Source organism: Phacochoerus africanus, chromosome 12, assembly GCF_016906955.1.
Source record: "Phacochoerus africanus isolate WHEZ1 chromosome 12, ROS_Pafr_v1, whole genome shotgun sequence".
NCBI lineage: Eukaryota > Metazoa > Chordata > Mammalia > Artiodactyla > Suidae > Phacochoerus > Phacochoerus africanus.
In genome coordinates this window covers 53,815,935-53,831,743 of record NC_062555.1, presented here as the reverse complement: position 1 = coordinate 53,831,743, position 15,809 = coordinate 53,815,935, and the positions used below count along the sequence as shown (strand labels likewise).

General features: G+C 43.9%; 1 protein-coding gene across 3 annotated transcripts in view; it reads left to right on the top strand.

Moving 5' to 3' along the window:
• Positions 1 to 14,202, top strand: part of MCM10 (minichromosome maintenance 10 replication initiation factor) — a 43,664-nt gene extending 29,462 nt beyond the window's left edge. For all 3 annotated transcript variants that reach the window (XM_047755283.1, XM_047755281.1, XM_047755282.1), the window contains exons 17-20: positions 2,323 to 2,436; positions 5,599 to 5,744; positions 11,521 to 11,563; positions 11,648 to 14,202. In XM_047755283.1, the coding sequence (XP_047611239.1) occupies positions 2,323 to 2,436; positions 5,599 to 5,744; positions 11,521 to 11,563; positions 11,648 to 11,731 (387 nt within the window). In that variant the 3' untranslated portion in view covers positions 11,732 to 14,202. The remainder of the gene's footprint in view (positions 1 to 2,322; positions 2,437 to 5,598; positions 5,745 to 11,520; positions 11,564 to 11,647) is intronic.
• The last annotated feature ends 1,607 nt before the right edge of the window (positions 14,203 to 15,809 follow it).

Sequence of the window (15,809 nt, the reverse complement as noted above, 5' to 3'; positions counted from 1 at the left end):
CTGCCTTGCAGTATGGGAAGGGGTTTCTCCATCCATACGTTTTTCTTTTTCTTTTTTTTTTGCCTTTTCTAGGGCCGCTTCCCGCGGCATATGGAGGTTCCCAGGCTAGGGGTCCAATCGGAGCTGTACCACTGGCCTACGCCAGAGCCACAGCAACGCGGGATCCAAGCCGCATCTGTGACCTACACCACAGCTGACGACAACGCCGGATCCTTAACCCACTGATCGAGACCAGGGATCGGACCTGCAACCTCATGGTTCCTAGTCGGGTTCATTAACCACTGCGCCATGACGGGAACTCCTCTTTTTTTTTTTAATTTATTTATTTATCTTTAATTTTTTTGTCTGCACCCACAGCATGTGGAAGTTTCTGGGCCAGGGATCGAACCCATGCCACAGCAGTGACCTAAACTGCTGCAGTGACAATGCTGGATCCTTAATCTGCTGCTCCACAGGAGAACTCCCATTCATACATGTTTATATTGGCCCTTCAAATACCCTAAATCAGTAGTTATCAACCCAACACTTGCAATGCCCCTTTTTAATAACAAATATTTTGTATTGCTCCCTACTGCAATAAGGTGGGTAATATAAATTACCTAGCCAATAATTTCAAAAATACCAATATAATATCCTGGCTGTAATAGGAGGAGGAAAAATGGAAAATGTTCATTATAAAAATACGTGTTTTAGTATGTAAAATATGTGGGCACAACCATCCTTGAAGAAATAATGATGTAGTCGTAGGCTTGTACTTATCAGTATATATAAATGGATTTATCAGACAGCTGGAAATGAAGACTCATTAGATGTGTTTTCTTTAATACAATGGGCTGATTTCTTTGGCAAAATTTTTTTTTTAAATAATGAATAATCCTGGGAAACTTTTGAAGACATAAAAGCACAGTTGTCTCTCTGTAACCATAGGACTTTCTGTTTGTACTCTTGGAATCGTCAGTGTATATTAAAACCATGCACAAATATTATAGGGTCAAGGGTCATAATCAAGTTTTTCATCCACATGGATGTCCTGTAGAATATTCTGAATAGTCCTTTGATGTATGAGGGATTGTTTTATACATAACTGAAGGTGTAGCATCCCTGGTTTCTGCAGTAGCAGGGACAGCAGTCACATAACAAAAAAAGTGCTTCCACACATTTTCAAAGTTTCCCCCATTTTATGCCAATACCCTGAACGCTCTGCCCTTCTTTTGACTTTTTTTTTTTTTTTTTTTTAGGGTGTATCTGTGGCATGTGGAAATTGCCTGACTGGGGATTGAATTGGAGCTTCAGCTTGCTGCAATGCCAGATCTTTAACCCACTGAGTGAGGCCAGGGATGGAATCCTCAGGGACACTATGTCAGATTCTTAACTCACTGAGCCACAATGGGAACTCCTGCCCTTCTTTTGATTAACAAATGACTAAGGAGATGGTCATATGTTATCTCTTTCTACTGGAATGGAAACTCAATCAGGAGAGGTGCTCAGGCCGACCCTGAAAAGACCTTACAGCAGAGCTCCTTGCTCTTGTCGCCACCAAAGACCTTGGCCTTGTGCCTTGTGTAGCTGTGCTGGCTCCAGCACTGTGACCAAATCCTACAGTAAAGATTTCTCTGCGCTTCTACCTTCTCACTATCGTTCTAAACAAGCAGGGCTTGCTCCTGCCAAGTGCTTTGTCTTGAGAATATCGAATGGACTGGGGAGGCATCTGGCACCTCTGTAGCCGGGTCTGTATTGCAGCAGTAGAAATAGTTCCCTTGGGAGTTCCTTCATGGGCGCAGCGGAAAAGAATCCGACTAGGAACCATGAGGTGGCGGGTTCGATCCCTGGCCTCGCTCAGTGAGTGAAGGATTAGGCGTTAACCATGACCTGTGGTGTAGGTTGCAGACATAGCTCGGCTCTGGTGTTGCTATGGCTGTGGCGTAGGCTGGCAGCTGAAGCTCCAATTAGACCCCTAGCCTGGGAACCTCCATGTGCCTCAGGTGCAGCCTTAAAATGCAAAAATAAATAAATAAATTTCTTTAAAAAAAGAAATAGTTCGCTTTTGGTGCACACTTGGCCTGATGACTTTGTTAATCATGTCAATAGTTTAAATTCATATTTAGTGTTTTACACATCACCAGATACTTTCATACCCTCTTTTTGCCTATTAAGAGCTTGTTTCTAGTTAACTATCTTTTTGGCTTGCAGTTCATTGAGCCACGACCACGTGTCCTCATACAGTTAGCTTGTCTCTTCAGTTCTGATTTGATTATTATTGAACAGATGCCTGAATATATATTGGATCTGGTACGAGGTCTTCTGGGTGTCTTGTCATTCCAGGCTGAGGCTGAGCTACAAGAGCAGTATTTTGAGCCCCTGGTGAAGAAAGAACAAATGGAAGAAAAAATGAGAAACATCCGGGAAGTGAAATGTCGAGTGGTGACGTGCAAGACGGTGAGTGCAGGAGATGGCTCTCAGCGGGGAGACTCGGGGGCCGTGGGGCCGTGTCTTGTGACTGGAGTCCTGCGAAGTTCATTTCATTGGGCTGGAAACTCAATGGCATGTGATAGCCCAGGACCTGGCTTCCTGTGACCCTCATGGCAGTGCCTTTGTGATGAGATGTTCCTCATTTGGCCATAGCTCGCAGTTCTGTGGACCAGCCCCTTCCCCCTTTACCTTTGGGCTTGAGTATTCCTCTCTCTCCTCCTCAAGTTTGAGCACATCCTTAGTCCATAGTTCCCAGTCCCTGGGGCCTTGTTTGAACAACTTGAGCACCAGGCCAGGGATTGAACCTGCACCTTCTAGTGACCCAAGCTGCTACAGTTGTGTGTTTTTTTTGTTTTTTTTTGTAATGATTTTAATTTTTTCCAATATAGTTGGTTTACAGTGTTCTGTCAGTTTTCTACTCTACAGCAAAGCGACCCAGTCACACATACATATATACATTCTTTGTCTTTTCACATTATCCTTCATCATGCTTCATCCCAAGTGACTTGATATAGTTCCCAGTGCTATACAGAAGGATCTCATTGCTTATCCACTCCAAATGCAACAGTTTGAATCTACTAACCATAAATTCCCAGTCCATCCCACTCCCTTCCCCAACCCCTTGGCAACCACAAGTCTGTTTTCCAAGTCCATGAGATCCTTTTCTGTGGAAAGATTTATTTGTGCTGTACATTAGATTCCAGATATAAGTGATATACGGTATTTGTCTTTCTCTCTTCTGACTTATTTTTCACTTAGTATGAGTCTCTGTTTCCATCCATGTTGCTGCAAATGGCATTATTTTGTTCTGCTTCATGGCTGAGTAGTATTCCATTGTGTGTGTACACCACATCTTCTTAATCCATTCATCTGTCAATGGATATTTAGGTTATTTCCATGTCTTGGCTATTGTGAATATTGCTGCAATGAACTATGGGTGCATGTATCTTTTTCAAGGAAAGTTTTATCTGGATATATGCCCAAGAGTGGGATTGCTGGGTCACATGGTAGTTCTATATATAGTTTTCTGAGGTATCTCCATACTGTTTTCCATAGTGGTTATACCAATGTTTTTTAAGTTTTTTTTCTTTGTTTTTTTTTGCAGTTGAATTCTTAACCCACTGCTCCACAGCAGGAATTCCACCATTCCTTTTATTTTATTTTTTTATTTTTTTGTCTTTTCTAGGGCTGCTCCCATGGCATATGGAGGTTTCCAGGCTAGCGGTCTAATTGGAGCTGTAGCCGCCGGCCTATGCCAGAGCCACAGCAACACGGGATCCAAGCCGCATCTGTGACCTACACCATTCCTTTTAAATATACCTGCATAGCTAATCAGCCCTGTGAACATATATGAGAGGGGAAAGAGCTTACCCAGTACAATTTTCTCTGTCTTTATTCTAGTTAAAACCTTATATTCTCAGAGTTCCCTGGTGGGCTAGTGGCTAAAGGATCTGGCATTGTCACTGCTGAGGTGTGGATTTGATCCCTGGCCTGGGAACTTCTGAGTATTTCAGGACATGGCCAAAACAAAACAAAACAAAAAACAGGAGTTCCCATCGTGGTTGAGTAGAAACGAATCCCAAAAAACAAAAAAAACCAAAGCATAAAACCTTAGATTCTCCTTTACCGTTAGGGAGTGGTGCCACCACAAAGTAGCGCTTCCTTGAGAAAGACCTGGAGCATCAGTAAAGCTCTTGCCTTGGAGGACAGTGTTTACTCAGACCACGTGGCCGTGTTAGGACAGACTTTTCCTGTTGCTTCTGTAACAAGTGACCATCAACTGGGTGACTTAGAACAACACACATTTATTATTTTGGAGTTCTGTAGGTCAGAAGTCTGTGTAGGGGAGTTCTCGTCATGGCGCATTGGAAACAAATCTGACTAGGAACCATGAGGTTTTGGGTTTGGTCCCTGGCCCCACTCAGTGGGTTAAGGATCAGGCCTTGCCTTGAGCTGTGGTCTAGGTCGCAGGTGAGGCTTGGATCCTGCTTTGCTATGGCTGTGGCATAGCAGCGTCTGTCGTTCTGATTCGACCCCTAGCCTGGAAACCTCTATATGCCGTGGGTGCAGCCTAAAAAGCAAAAAAAAAAAAAAAAAGTCTGTAGGTCTCACTGGGGTAAAATCCAGGTGTCAGCAGGGATGCATTTCTTCTGGAGTCTCCAGGGGAGAATCTGCCTCCTCGCTTTTCCCGGCTTTTAGAGTTCACCTGCATCCCGTGGCTCATGGCCCCATCCTCATCAGAGACAGCAGCAGCCAGTTGAGTCTTCTCATCATATTGCTCCAGCCTCCTTCCCTGTGTCCCACTTCCACTCTGATGACCTTTGTGAGTCATTGGGCCTTCCTGAACAATCCAGGATTACTTCCCAGTCTTATGATCAACTAATTAGCAAACTTAATTCCATCTGCAACCTGAATTCCCCTTTGCCATGTGACACAACATACTCCTAGGTTCCAGGGAGTGCGGAGTGCAAATCTTGGGGGGATTGTTCAGGGTGACCACTCTGCTCTACCCTCTCTGAGGTTGCCAAGGCTGAGAGTTGTTTATCCAGACTCAGGAAGGTTACCAGAAATTATATTGCACTGTCCTGGCCCTGTTTGAACCTTTTCCCACCATTTCTTATTCTTTTCAGTCCTTTTGAGGAAGAATATTAAATTACTTAATATCTGTCTTGGTTTTACTGCTTATGTAATAGGAGTGATAAGCTCTATCCTTTTCATAGGCCTGGTAAGAGAAAAATGAGAAAGAACAGCTCATCAGCCTTCCTAAATAAACCCCCTGCCTATAATCTATTTTATAATCTGGGACTACAGCAGATACAGGATAGACTAACCAAAGCTATTTAGAGGTTTCCAGTCCTTTTCTTCCTTCACCCTTGCTGTTGTCTTGAGGTCGCAAGTGGTTATTGTGTAGTTCGTGCCTGACCAGAAGTTGGGGCCAACATGAGAAAAAGTGATGTCAGGAGGGGGAAAGCTAGGAGATCACACAGATCACTGCAGCTAGAAGATAAGATGGCAGCTCCACCGGCAGCTGGCCTCCTATTCTCAGGAACAGGAGGCCCTTGTGGCTCTTGGCCTGTTTCTCCTTCCGTGCTCTTGACCTGATGTGTGCCTTCTGCTCGTTTTATGCAGTGTGCCTACACCCACTTCAAGCCCCTGGAGACCTGTGTCAGCGAGCAGCACGACTACCACTGGCATGACGGTGTGAAGAGGTTTTTCAAGTGTCCCTGTGGAAACCGAAGTATCTCCCTGGACAGGCTCCCCCAGAAGCACTGCAGGTAGGATTGCTGGGGTTCTTGGTCCCATCCAGCCTTCCTGAACCTTGTTCCAATTCCTGGGTGATGTTCTTGTTCCCAGGATCTCTGGACAGTCCTCGATCTCAGAAAGGTCAGCTTGTTCTGCAACCTCTTACAACCTGAGGATCCCCAAACGCTCTCGGAGGAAGAGCCCCTGCCCCTTTCACGGCTGTATCCCCAGTACTTAATCTAGTGCCCAGCACATAGTAGGTTGTCAGAAATGCTGGTTGGATAGATGAATGGGGCTTGGGTGAATATGTGTTTGTAGGAGGCTCAGGTAGGGAATTTTTTTCTTCACTATAAGGAGTTAATTGTTCAAATTTTTAAAATATGTGAGTACATGTGTTTTAAGGGACTTTGCGCTTTTACTCTGGGGGAAATTTCAGATACAGGGGCAGAACTACTGGGTTTGACTCCTCTGGGGCATGATTCATGCAGAACAGTGTGAACAATCCCTGTGGAGTTTGGGGAGGACGATTACACAGCTGTTTGTTGAACATCGTCCTTGGTCCGTTCAGTTCCTTCCTCATTCATATGTTTCTCTAGTGCCTTCCTCACTCACTGTGCACGTGGTCAGATGTCTTTTCTTCAGTGTGGTTTTATTTTCCTTTATCACTGTAGTGTGTTACATGGTTCAATTTTTCTGAAGTTGAACTTCCCTTGTATTCCTTGGATAAACCCTACTTATCTTGATGATGTTTTAATTTTGTACACTGTTATAGTCAATTAGCTAATATTTTATAAGTGATTTTTATATCTATTCATACATTCATAAGTAAATTAGACTTTTTTCCTCTTATATAGACTTACCTGATTTTGGAACCAAGATTATATGAGCCTTATCAAGTGGATTGGGCAGCTTCCTGAAATAATTTATATTAAATAGTAATTATTGCTTGAAAGTTTAGTAAATCTCAGCTATAAAATTATTTAGACCTTGTTTTTTGGGGGGAAGGGGTGGCTTTGATTACCATTTCTTTTTTTTTTTTTTAATTTTTTTTTATTTTCCCACTGTACAGCAAGGGGGTCAGGTTATCCTTACATGTATACATTACAATTACATTTTTTCCCCCACCCTTTCTTCTGTTGCAACATGAGTATCTAGACAAAGTTCTCAATGCTATTCAGCAGGATCTCCTTGTAAATCTATTCTAAGTTGTGTCTGATAAGCCCAAGCTCCCGATCCCTCCCACTCCCTCCCCCTCCCATCAGGCAGCCACAAGTCTCTTCTCCAAGTCCATGATTTTCTTTTCTGAGGAGATGTTCATTTGTGCTGGATATTAGATTCCAGTTATAAGTGATATCATATGGTATTTGTCTTTGTCTTTCTGGCTCATTTCACTCAGTAGGAGATTCTCTAGTTCCATCCATGTTGCTGCAAATGGCATTATGTCATTCTTTTTTATGGCTGAGTAGTACTCCATTGTGTATATATACCACCTCTTCTGAATCCAATCATCTGTCGATGGACATTTGGGTTGTTTCCATGTCCTGGCTATTGTGAATAGTGCTGCAATGAACATGCGGGTGCACGTGTCTCTTTTAAGTAGAGTTTTGTCCGGATAGATGCCCAAGAGTGAGATTGCGGGGTCATATGGAAGTTCTATGTATAGATTTCTAAGGTATCTCCAAACTGTTCTCCATAGTGGCTGTACCAGTTTACATTCCCACCAACAGTGGAGGAGGGTTCCCTTTTCTCCACAGCCCCTCCAGCACTTGTTATTTGTGGATTTATTAATGATGGCCATTCTGACTGGTGTGAGGTGGTATCTCATGGTAGTTTTGATTTGCATTTCTCTTATAACCAGCGATGTTGAGCATTTTTTCATGTGTTTGTTGGCCATCTGTATATCTTCTTTGGAGAAATGTCTATTCAGGTCTTTTGCCCATTTTTCCATTGATTGATTGGCTTTTTTGCTGATTACCATTTCAATTTCATGGTCTTCTACCAGTTTCAGCATTTTATATTTTTCTAAGAATCTGCTTCATTTAGATTTTCAAATTTATTAACATTTAGTTGTCCCTAATATACTTTTTCAATCCATTACTTGCTATTTTTTATTAATAGGCATTTACTATGTTTTGTTTTGGTTTTTTTTTGCTATTTCTTGGGCCGCTCCCACGGCATATGGAGGTTCCCAGGCTAGGGGTCGAATCAGAGCTGTAGCCACCGGCCTACGCCAGAGCCACAGCAACGCGGGATCCGAGCCGCGTCTGCAACCTACACCACAGCTCACGGCAACGCCGGATCGTTAACCCACTGAGCAAGGGCAGGGACCGAACCCGCAACCTCATGGTTCCTAGTCGGATTCGTTAACCACTGCGCCACAACGGGAACTCCTGTTTTGTTATTTTTTTTCTTCTCTTTTTCAAGATCAGTGTTGACAGAGGACTCTTTGTTTTGTTAACCTTTTTTAGAAAATCCTCTTTCGGTTTTCTAAATGTTTATTGATTTTCTTTCTATTCTATTGATTTCTGCACTTATTTTTCTGCCCTTATTTTTTTTGGGTTTACTTTTTACCCTTTTGTGTACCTTTTCAATTAAAGCTTAAACACAATTAGTTTGTAACCTTTCTTTTTTTTTTCTCTGTCTTTTGTCTTTTTAGGGCTGCACTCGAGGCATATGGAGGTTCCCAGGCTAGGGGGTTGAATCGGAGCTACAGTTGCCAGCCTACGTCACAGCCACAGCAACTTGGGGTCCGAGCCTTGTCTGTGACTTACACCACAGCTCATGGCAATGTTGGATCCTTAACCCACTGAGCGAGACCAGGGATTGAATCCACGTCCTCATAGATTCTAGTTGGGTTTGTTAACCACTGAGCCATGACCAGAACTCCAGTTTGCATCCTTTCTTACCTCATAAATCTATCTAAAGCTGCTTATTTCTGAATAGTGCCACAAAGTCTGACATAGTCAAAAGTATTGCTTTTTTTTTTTTTGGCTTTTTAGGGCTGCACCTGTTGCATATGGAGGTTCCCAGGCTAGGGGTTGAGTCAGAACTGCAGTTGCCGGCCTATGCCACAGCCACAGCAACTCGGGGTCCCAGCCGCGTCTGTGGCCTACACCACCGCTCATGCAACAAGGGATCCTTAACCCACTGCACAAGGCCAGGAATCAAACCTGCGTCCTCATGGATACCAGTCGGGTTCGTTAACCACTGAGCCACGATAGATACTCCATCAAAAGTATTTCTTAATGACCTGGGTGATTTCCTTTTTGACCCAAGAGTTAGTAATGTTTAATTTCCAAATAGATGGGGTTGACTTTATCTTTTTTGTTAATTAATTTCCAACTTTATTCTATTACTCTTGAAGGATATAACTTCTGTGATGTTGGTCCTTTGGAATTTGAGGCAATTTCAAGGTCACCTTTTAGTCAGTCTTCCCAAGAATGTCTCACCAGGATAGTCTCCCTGCCTTTCTGTTCACTTACTTCATTTAGATTGTTGTTTGTTTCCTGGAGCCCAGGCTTCAAGTTTCTCCAAAGCTGATTTGGGGTGGGGAAGCATCACCTTGTCAGCAGCTGGTTTGTGAAATGTTTTATAGTCTAGAATTGTTTTAAGTAGCTCCTTGTGTATTGATGCTTGACTTCTCTCCAAAATATTATAACAGCGAGAGCTTATATAAAAACATTTGAGCATCAGAGGAGTTCCCGTCATGGCTCATCGGATAATGAATCTGACTAGCATCCATGAGGACAAGGGTTCGAACCCTGGCCTCACACAGTGGGTTAAGGATCCGGCAATGCAGTGAGCTGTGGTGTAGGTCGCAGATATGGCTCGGATCTGGCATTGCTGTGGCTGTGGTGTAGGCTGGCAGCTATAGGTGCGATTGGACCCCTAGCCTGGGAACCTCCCTATGTTGTGGGTATGGCCCTAGAAAGACAAAAAGACGGAAAACAAAAACAAAAAACATTTGAGTATCAGAGAAATACGTCCTAGAGGATAAGCAGTAAGTACAGCTCAAATGGAAGAACATGATTTCTTTCAGCCTCCAAGTGGCACTGTTATTTTTGTTAAGACGATCAGCTTTGGGAGTTCCTGTTGTGGTACAGTGGAAACAATCTGACTAGTATCCCTGAGATCGTGGGGCCCATCCCTGGTCTCGCTTAGTGGGTCAGGGATCCAGGATTGCTGTGAGCTGTGGTGTAGGTCACAGACTGGGCTTGGATCCCGCATTGCTGTGGCTATGGTGCAGGCCGGCAGCTGTAGCTCTGATTTGACTCCTGGACTGGGAACTTTCATATGCCATAGGTGCAGCCCTAAAAAGGAGGGGGAAGAAAAAAAAAAGATGATCGGCTTTCTCTGGTCTCTCTCATCAGTTACTGTTCTAGAGCAGAAATGGGCAAAGTTTTTCTCTAAGAGGCTGGGGAGTAAATATATTAGGCTTCATAGACCCTACAGTCTGTTTTACAACCCTTCAACTTTGCTGTTGTGGCAGCCATAGGTAACTAACAGACAAGTGAGCATGGCTGTGATAAAAAAAAAAAAAAAACTTTATGAAACCTGTGGCAGGGAGGACATTGTGTTGAAATGTCATCATTGATCTTGTAGTAGGCTGCACAGGCACAGGTTCTCAGTAGATGCTGAAGTGGTTTCTAGATGGAGACGGTGGTGGAGAGGCTTGGGGTTAAGCCCTCTGACAGCTGATGTATTTCTATCCTGCTTCTCTCTTTCCCGGAGTAAATGTTGTAGAAAATCAGCTTTCTCCATAGTGTCCCCGTGCCTGCTCAGACTTGGGCTGCTCTACCCTGTGAAACAATGAGAACAAATATATCCTTTGGCTAATAATAGAGTAAAAACATTTGGGTTATGAGGAGTTTCTCGTGTGGTGTAATGGGATCCGTGACGTCTTGGGAGTGCTGGGACTCAGGTTTGATTCCCCAGCCTGGTACAGTGGGTTAAGGCTGGCGTTGCCACAGCTGCTGTGTAGGTCGCAACTGTGGCTCAGATCTGATCCCTGGCCTGGGAACTGCGTATGCTCCAGGGTGGCCAAAAAAGATAAAAACAATAACAACAACAACAACAAAAATTGGGGTTATGAAAGGATTTCCTTCCTGTTGTGTTGGTTTAATACCAAATTTTTTTGTTAATCTTATAATGATTTTTATTTTTTCCATTATAGCTGGTTTACAGTGTTCTGTCAATTTTCTACTGTACAGCAAAGGGGCCCAGTTATATATACATGTATGCATTCTTTTTTCTCACATTATCATGCTCCATCATAAGTGACTACATATAGTTCCCTAATACCAAATTTCACATTGGCCTTTAAGTGGAAAATCAAGATATCTCTGTCTTCCCTGTTCTCACTAGTGAAAAAGATGGAAGGATTGTCCAGACCAGAAGGAAGAGTCATCCTTTCTTATCACAACCATTCGGTTCCAGAAAAGAGGAAGAGGCAAAGCCATAGGCTGCAGGTGGCCATCAACTAGCTTCCTCCATCCTAGGGTCATCCCAGGGACCATCGATAGAAACCAAGCTTGCTCGTCACCTCTAGTGTGTGCAGCCCTGTTATAATACCATTTGAAATGCCTTCTCTGAGGTATCTAGCTTGTTACAGAGTTGAAGACCATTTCTCAAATGACTGGAGTGTGTAATTTTCGGTAGTAATATATCATAGCCTGTAATACGAATGTCACCTTGGTCAGCGTCTGCTTAAATGGGGGAGGTCTTCCCCCAAGTGCAGGGAGCACTGTTATCTTCATGGGTGTGTCTCGTAACCTCATCTCTGAGTAAAGCCTATCTTTTCTGTTTCAGTAATTGTGGCCTCTTCAAATGGGAACGGGATGGAATGTTAAAGGTACGTCCTTTGCAAAGTGATTGATTCCAGTGGCTGGTACAAATGATGTTGACCCATTTCTTATTAAACTTTCTGTTTTTCTAGGAAAAGACAGGTCCAAAGATAGGAGGAGAGACCCTGTTACCAAGAGGAGAAGAACATGCCAAATTTCTGAATAGCCTTAAATAGCCCTGACTTCAAACAGGTACCCACAGCCTACGTTTCTTCTTGTGGTTCTGGAAAAGCCGAGTATTGGCTCTGAATTGCCCATGTTCCTGATTGACACAGAATGAATACGTGTTCGTAACAGCCTACAACTTTGCCTGCTTCCTTTGTTGTGTTGGTTTAACATCAGCTTTTACATTGACCTTTAAGTGGAAAATCCAGATACAGTTGTCTTCCCTGTTCTCACTGCTGATGCCCCAAAACTGGAAGGCAGATTGAGAGCTGTGTTTCTCTCTTGGGTTACAGAGTACGCAGTGTGGTGTCTCACTCACAATAAGATTCTGGTATTTATATGAACACCCAGAGGCAAAGGAATGAATTTGGCTCAGGTAACTTGCCTAAATTTGGGGCTTCAGTTTCCTCACCTGTCAAATGAGGAAGGTTGGACGATATGAGCATGAAGTGTATCTTTGAGCACTCAAAAGTGTACAAATAATACAACTTTTTGCCATCTAGAAAATTATGACCATCGCCCTTGACATAGTCTTGCTGTATTGATACAAAAGCCAGATTCCTTCTCTTGGTGCTACTGTTACCTCTATTTTGTTCTTCAAAATCAAGTCCTTGATGCACTTGGCATTTCAGTTCATATTGTATGACTGTGCCCTTATAGTCTTGTGGAGCTCTGTAATGGAAATACCTAAAATCTCATCATTTTCAAATATGGCTTTATTTAAATATGACTTAAACTTTGAAACCTCTAACCAAAACACATGCAAAATGTGAGAAGGCATGAAGCCCAACTGGAAAACAGAAGCATCCCACGAGGAGACTCCTGTGGCATTTGGCATTGGCAGGTATGCTTCATTACACATATCAAGAGTTATACCTTGGGGATCTCTGCGGCGATGGAGGGTGATGGGCAGCTGGGACTTGGGGTTATGCCTGTGGCCCCTGGAGCCTTAGTCTCAGCTCTTCTGCTTGCCAGTTGTGTGACCGCGGGTGAGGTGCCTGTCCTCAGGGTCCACAGTGGCGTGGACTCATGTGAATGGCTCAGGCACACAAGGGCGCCGCAGGTGTGACTTTCAGTGTTTGTGAGCACAGGGACCCGAGGAAGCGGATCCTGAGAAGAGCGTTTGGGTTGCAGGCCAAGGAGGAGGTGTCACAGTTGAGACTGGAGAAGCAAGCAGCAGGCCTTAACTTTGCAGGGCCTCCTTGGCTATGGTGAGGACGCGGATCTCGATCGTGTAGTTGTTGGGAACCACGAGAGGCAGTTTTGAAAAGATCACTCAGCTGTTGCTTGGAGAATGAGGCGGGGGCCGGGGGTGCTAAATTCAGGACGGTGCTCAAATATCAACACTTGAGGGAAGGGAACGGTGGCCTGGACAGAAGGGTGATGGCAGAGATGGAGAGCGGCGGCGGGCCTCAAAGGAACAGGTGGAACTGTGCAGGAGAGGGCATCAGGATAAGGTTCTGGACTGGATGTTGAGAGGGAACCCTGAAGGGGTGGGAGGCAGGCAGGCCAGACGATCGGATGCACCAGGCGCCCCACCCAGGGAGGATCGAGGTGGTGACAGAAAGCAACTCTGGGGCAGCTCAGCCTGCAGGGCAAGCCCCGTGCAGTCTGAGGTTCCTATTCCCGTGGAGGTCGCCAAGGGCAGTGGGAATGTGGAATGTAGCCATCATTTTGTACAAACATTCAGTGCTCAATAAGCTTCTAAAGAATTAGTAATTTTGTGAGGACCATGGGCCAAAAGAACACAGTCAGCATTCCAGATAAGGCAGGATGGGATTTCACTGGTTGGCTCCATCTTGTTCTTCAGCCAACTCCAAGGCGCCCGTAAAGTTTTGGGTCTTTGCCCTGAACCAGCCCAGGCTTTGGAGTCACCTGCAGGAGTCTGGGTGTATAGCTCTGGTAAGGTCACCGGCAGAAAAATAGATGATGAGGAGGATGTCACTCCTGAAAGATCCTTTCCAGGTCCTTCTTCAAATGCAGCTCAGTGTTTATGCATGAAATGATCAAAATGTCTAGGATTGGCCTTCAAAACAGAATGAAGGGACGCAGGGCAGCGCATGGGGTGTCGATGGATCAAAAATGGCGGAGCTACTAATTGTTAAAACTGGGTCACAGGTATATGGAGGCTTACACCCATCTCTGTTTTCGCATTTGTTGTAAAATGTGATGAAAAGTAAAACAGCAAACAAGCAGCTTGTCTTCTCCATGATGCCTGCCCAGTGCCCCTGGGCACAGTCACCACCCCTTCCTCCAAATCTTTGCTGTATTTTGAATGTTGATCTGGCAGGAAACTTATTGTGATGGGTTTGTTTATCTGTGTCACCTGCTGTCTTCTGTATTTTAGTGTGGTTTGATTTCCAGGTGCCAAACCAGTGCTGCCTTATTAGTGCTCAGTGTACGTAGGGTGGATGGAGAGATTTTTAAAATTGTGAATACCAGGAATTTAATAAATGTTTTCTGAATTGTTTAAAAAAGGGGGTTTGCAGTTCCCATTGTGGCTCAGTGGTAATGAACCCAACTAGTATCCATGAGGATGCGGATTCAACCCACAGCACAACTCAGTGAGTGAAAAGGATCCTGTGTTGCCATGAGCTGTGGTGTAGGTCACAGACGAGGCTCAAATCTGGAGTTGCTGTGGCGTCGCCGGCAGCTGTAGCTCTGGTTTGACCTGTAGCCTGGGAATTTCCATATGCCACAGGTGCAGCCCTGAAAAAAGCAAAAATGAATGAATAAATAAGTGAAATGAAATGATAGGTCAAAACTCATGCAGATTACCATCAAAAAATTCCACTTAGGCGAATCCTCTGCCCACGCCATGTGATTTTCCAAGTACCATTTGATCCAAGTGAATGTCACCTAAAGATTGGGTAAATTGGTGGATTATTATATTGAGATTTGAACTAGAGCTGGAAATAATTTGTTTCCCCTAAGATGGTATTATAGTAGAAGCATAACACTTAAGGGGAGGGGGTTGTGGGGGATTGTTGATTTAGGCTTTCAAGACACAGAAATAAATTTCTGGAGTTCCCGTCGTGGCGCAGTGGTTAACGAATCCGACTAGGAACCATGAGGTTGCGGGTTCCGTCCCTGCCCTTGCTCAGTGGGTTAATGATCCGGCGTTGCCATGAGCTGTGGTGTAGGTTGCAGACGCTGCTCGGATCCCGAGTTGCTGTGGCTCTGGCGTAGGCCGGTGGCTACAGCTCCGATTCAACCCCTAGCCTGGGAACCTCCATATGCTGCGGGAGCGGCCCAAGAAATAGCAACCACAACAACAACAATAACAACAACAACAACAAAAAGGCAAAAAATAAATAAATAAATAAATAAAAAAGAAAGAAATAAATTTCTCATGCCTTGGATTTCATTGAATTCTGCTCTATGTAGAAGGTGCTGGGTTTGTGTTTCCCCTAACGGCTATATTTTAAGAATATTTCATTTCCCGGGAAGTGTTATTGTTTGCGTTTTTTTTTTTTTTTAACGAACAAGAGAATAAAGTGTTTAAATTCTCGAAAATCACCAAAAGCACTTGAAACTGATATTTTAATGCCTCCTTTAGAGTAGATGTATTTGCCCATAAACTTAAAACAGAGCTGTGGATCTGAAATATAAGTCACAACCAAGCAGCTGCCTGGAAATGGAACTCCAAGTTGATCTTCGAAGAGCTCCTTCCCATGCAAGAGCCATACTCTTGTTTGCACCACGGTGTTGTCAGAGCCACAGTCACTGATACGTCAGGTGTAAGTCATGTAGTAGCAACGTTCCTCTAAAGGTGGATGCATGAGCTGAATCTAGGTGCCCTGCGTTTTTAAATATGATTTTTAAATTTTAAATAATTAAAAAATATAATCGAGTTCCTTCTTGGTTACTCTGAGTGTTGGGGAGCTTTCACTGGGGGTGCTGTGTGTGTGTTTGTGTGTGTTACTAGAATATTCAGGAATGAAAAGGGGCAGGTAGGCTGTAAAGGGGACTTATATGTTTGCATTGAAAATATGATTCATTGTGAGACCTGACTTTAATCCTACACTCTTTGGTAATGTGTATTAAATACTTTTCTATAAATCCAAAATGTGTGTTTTTTTCTTACCC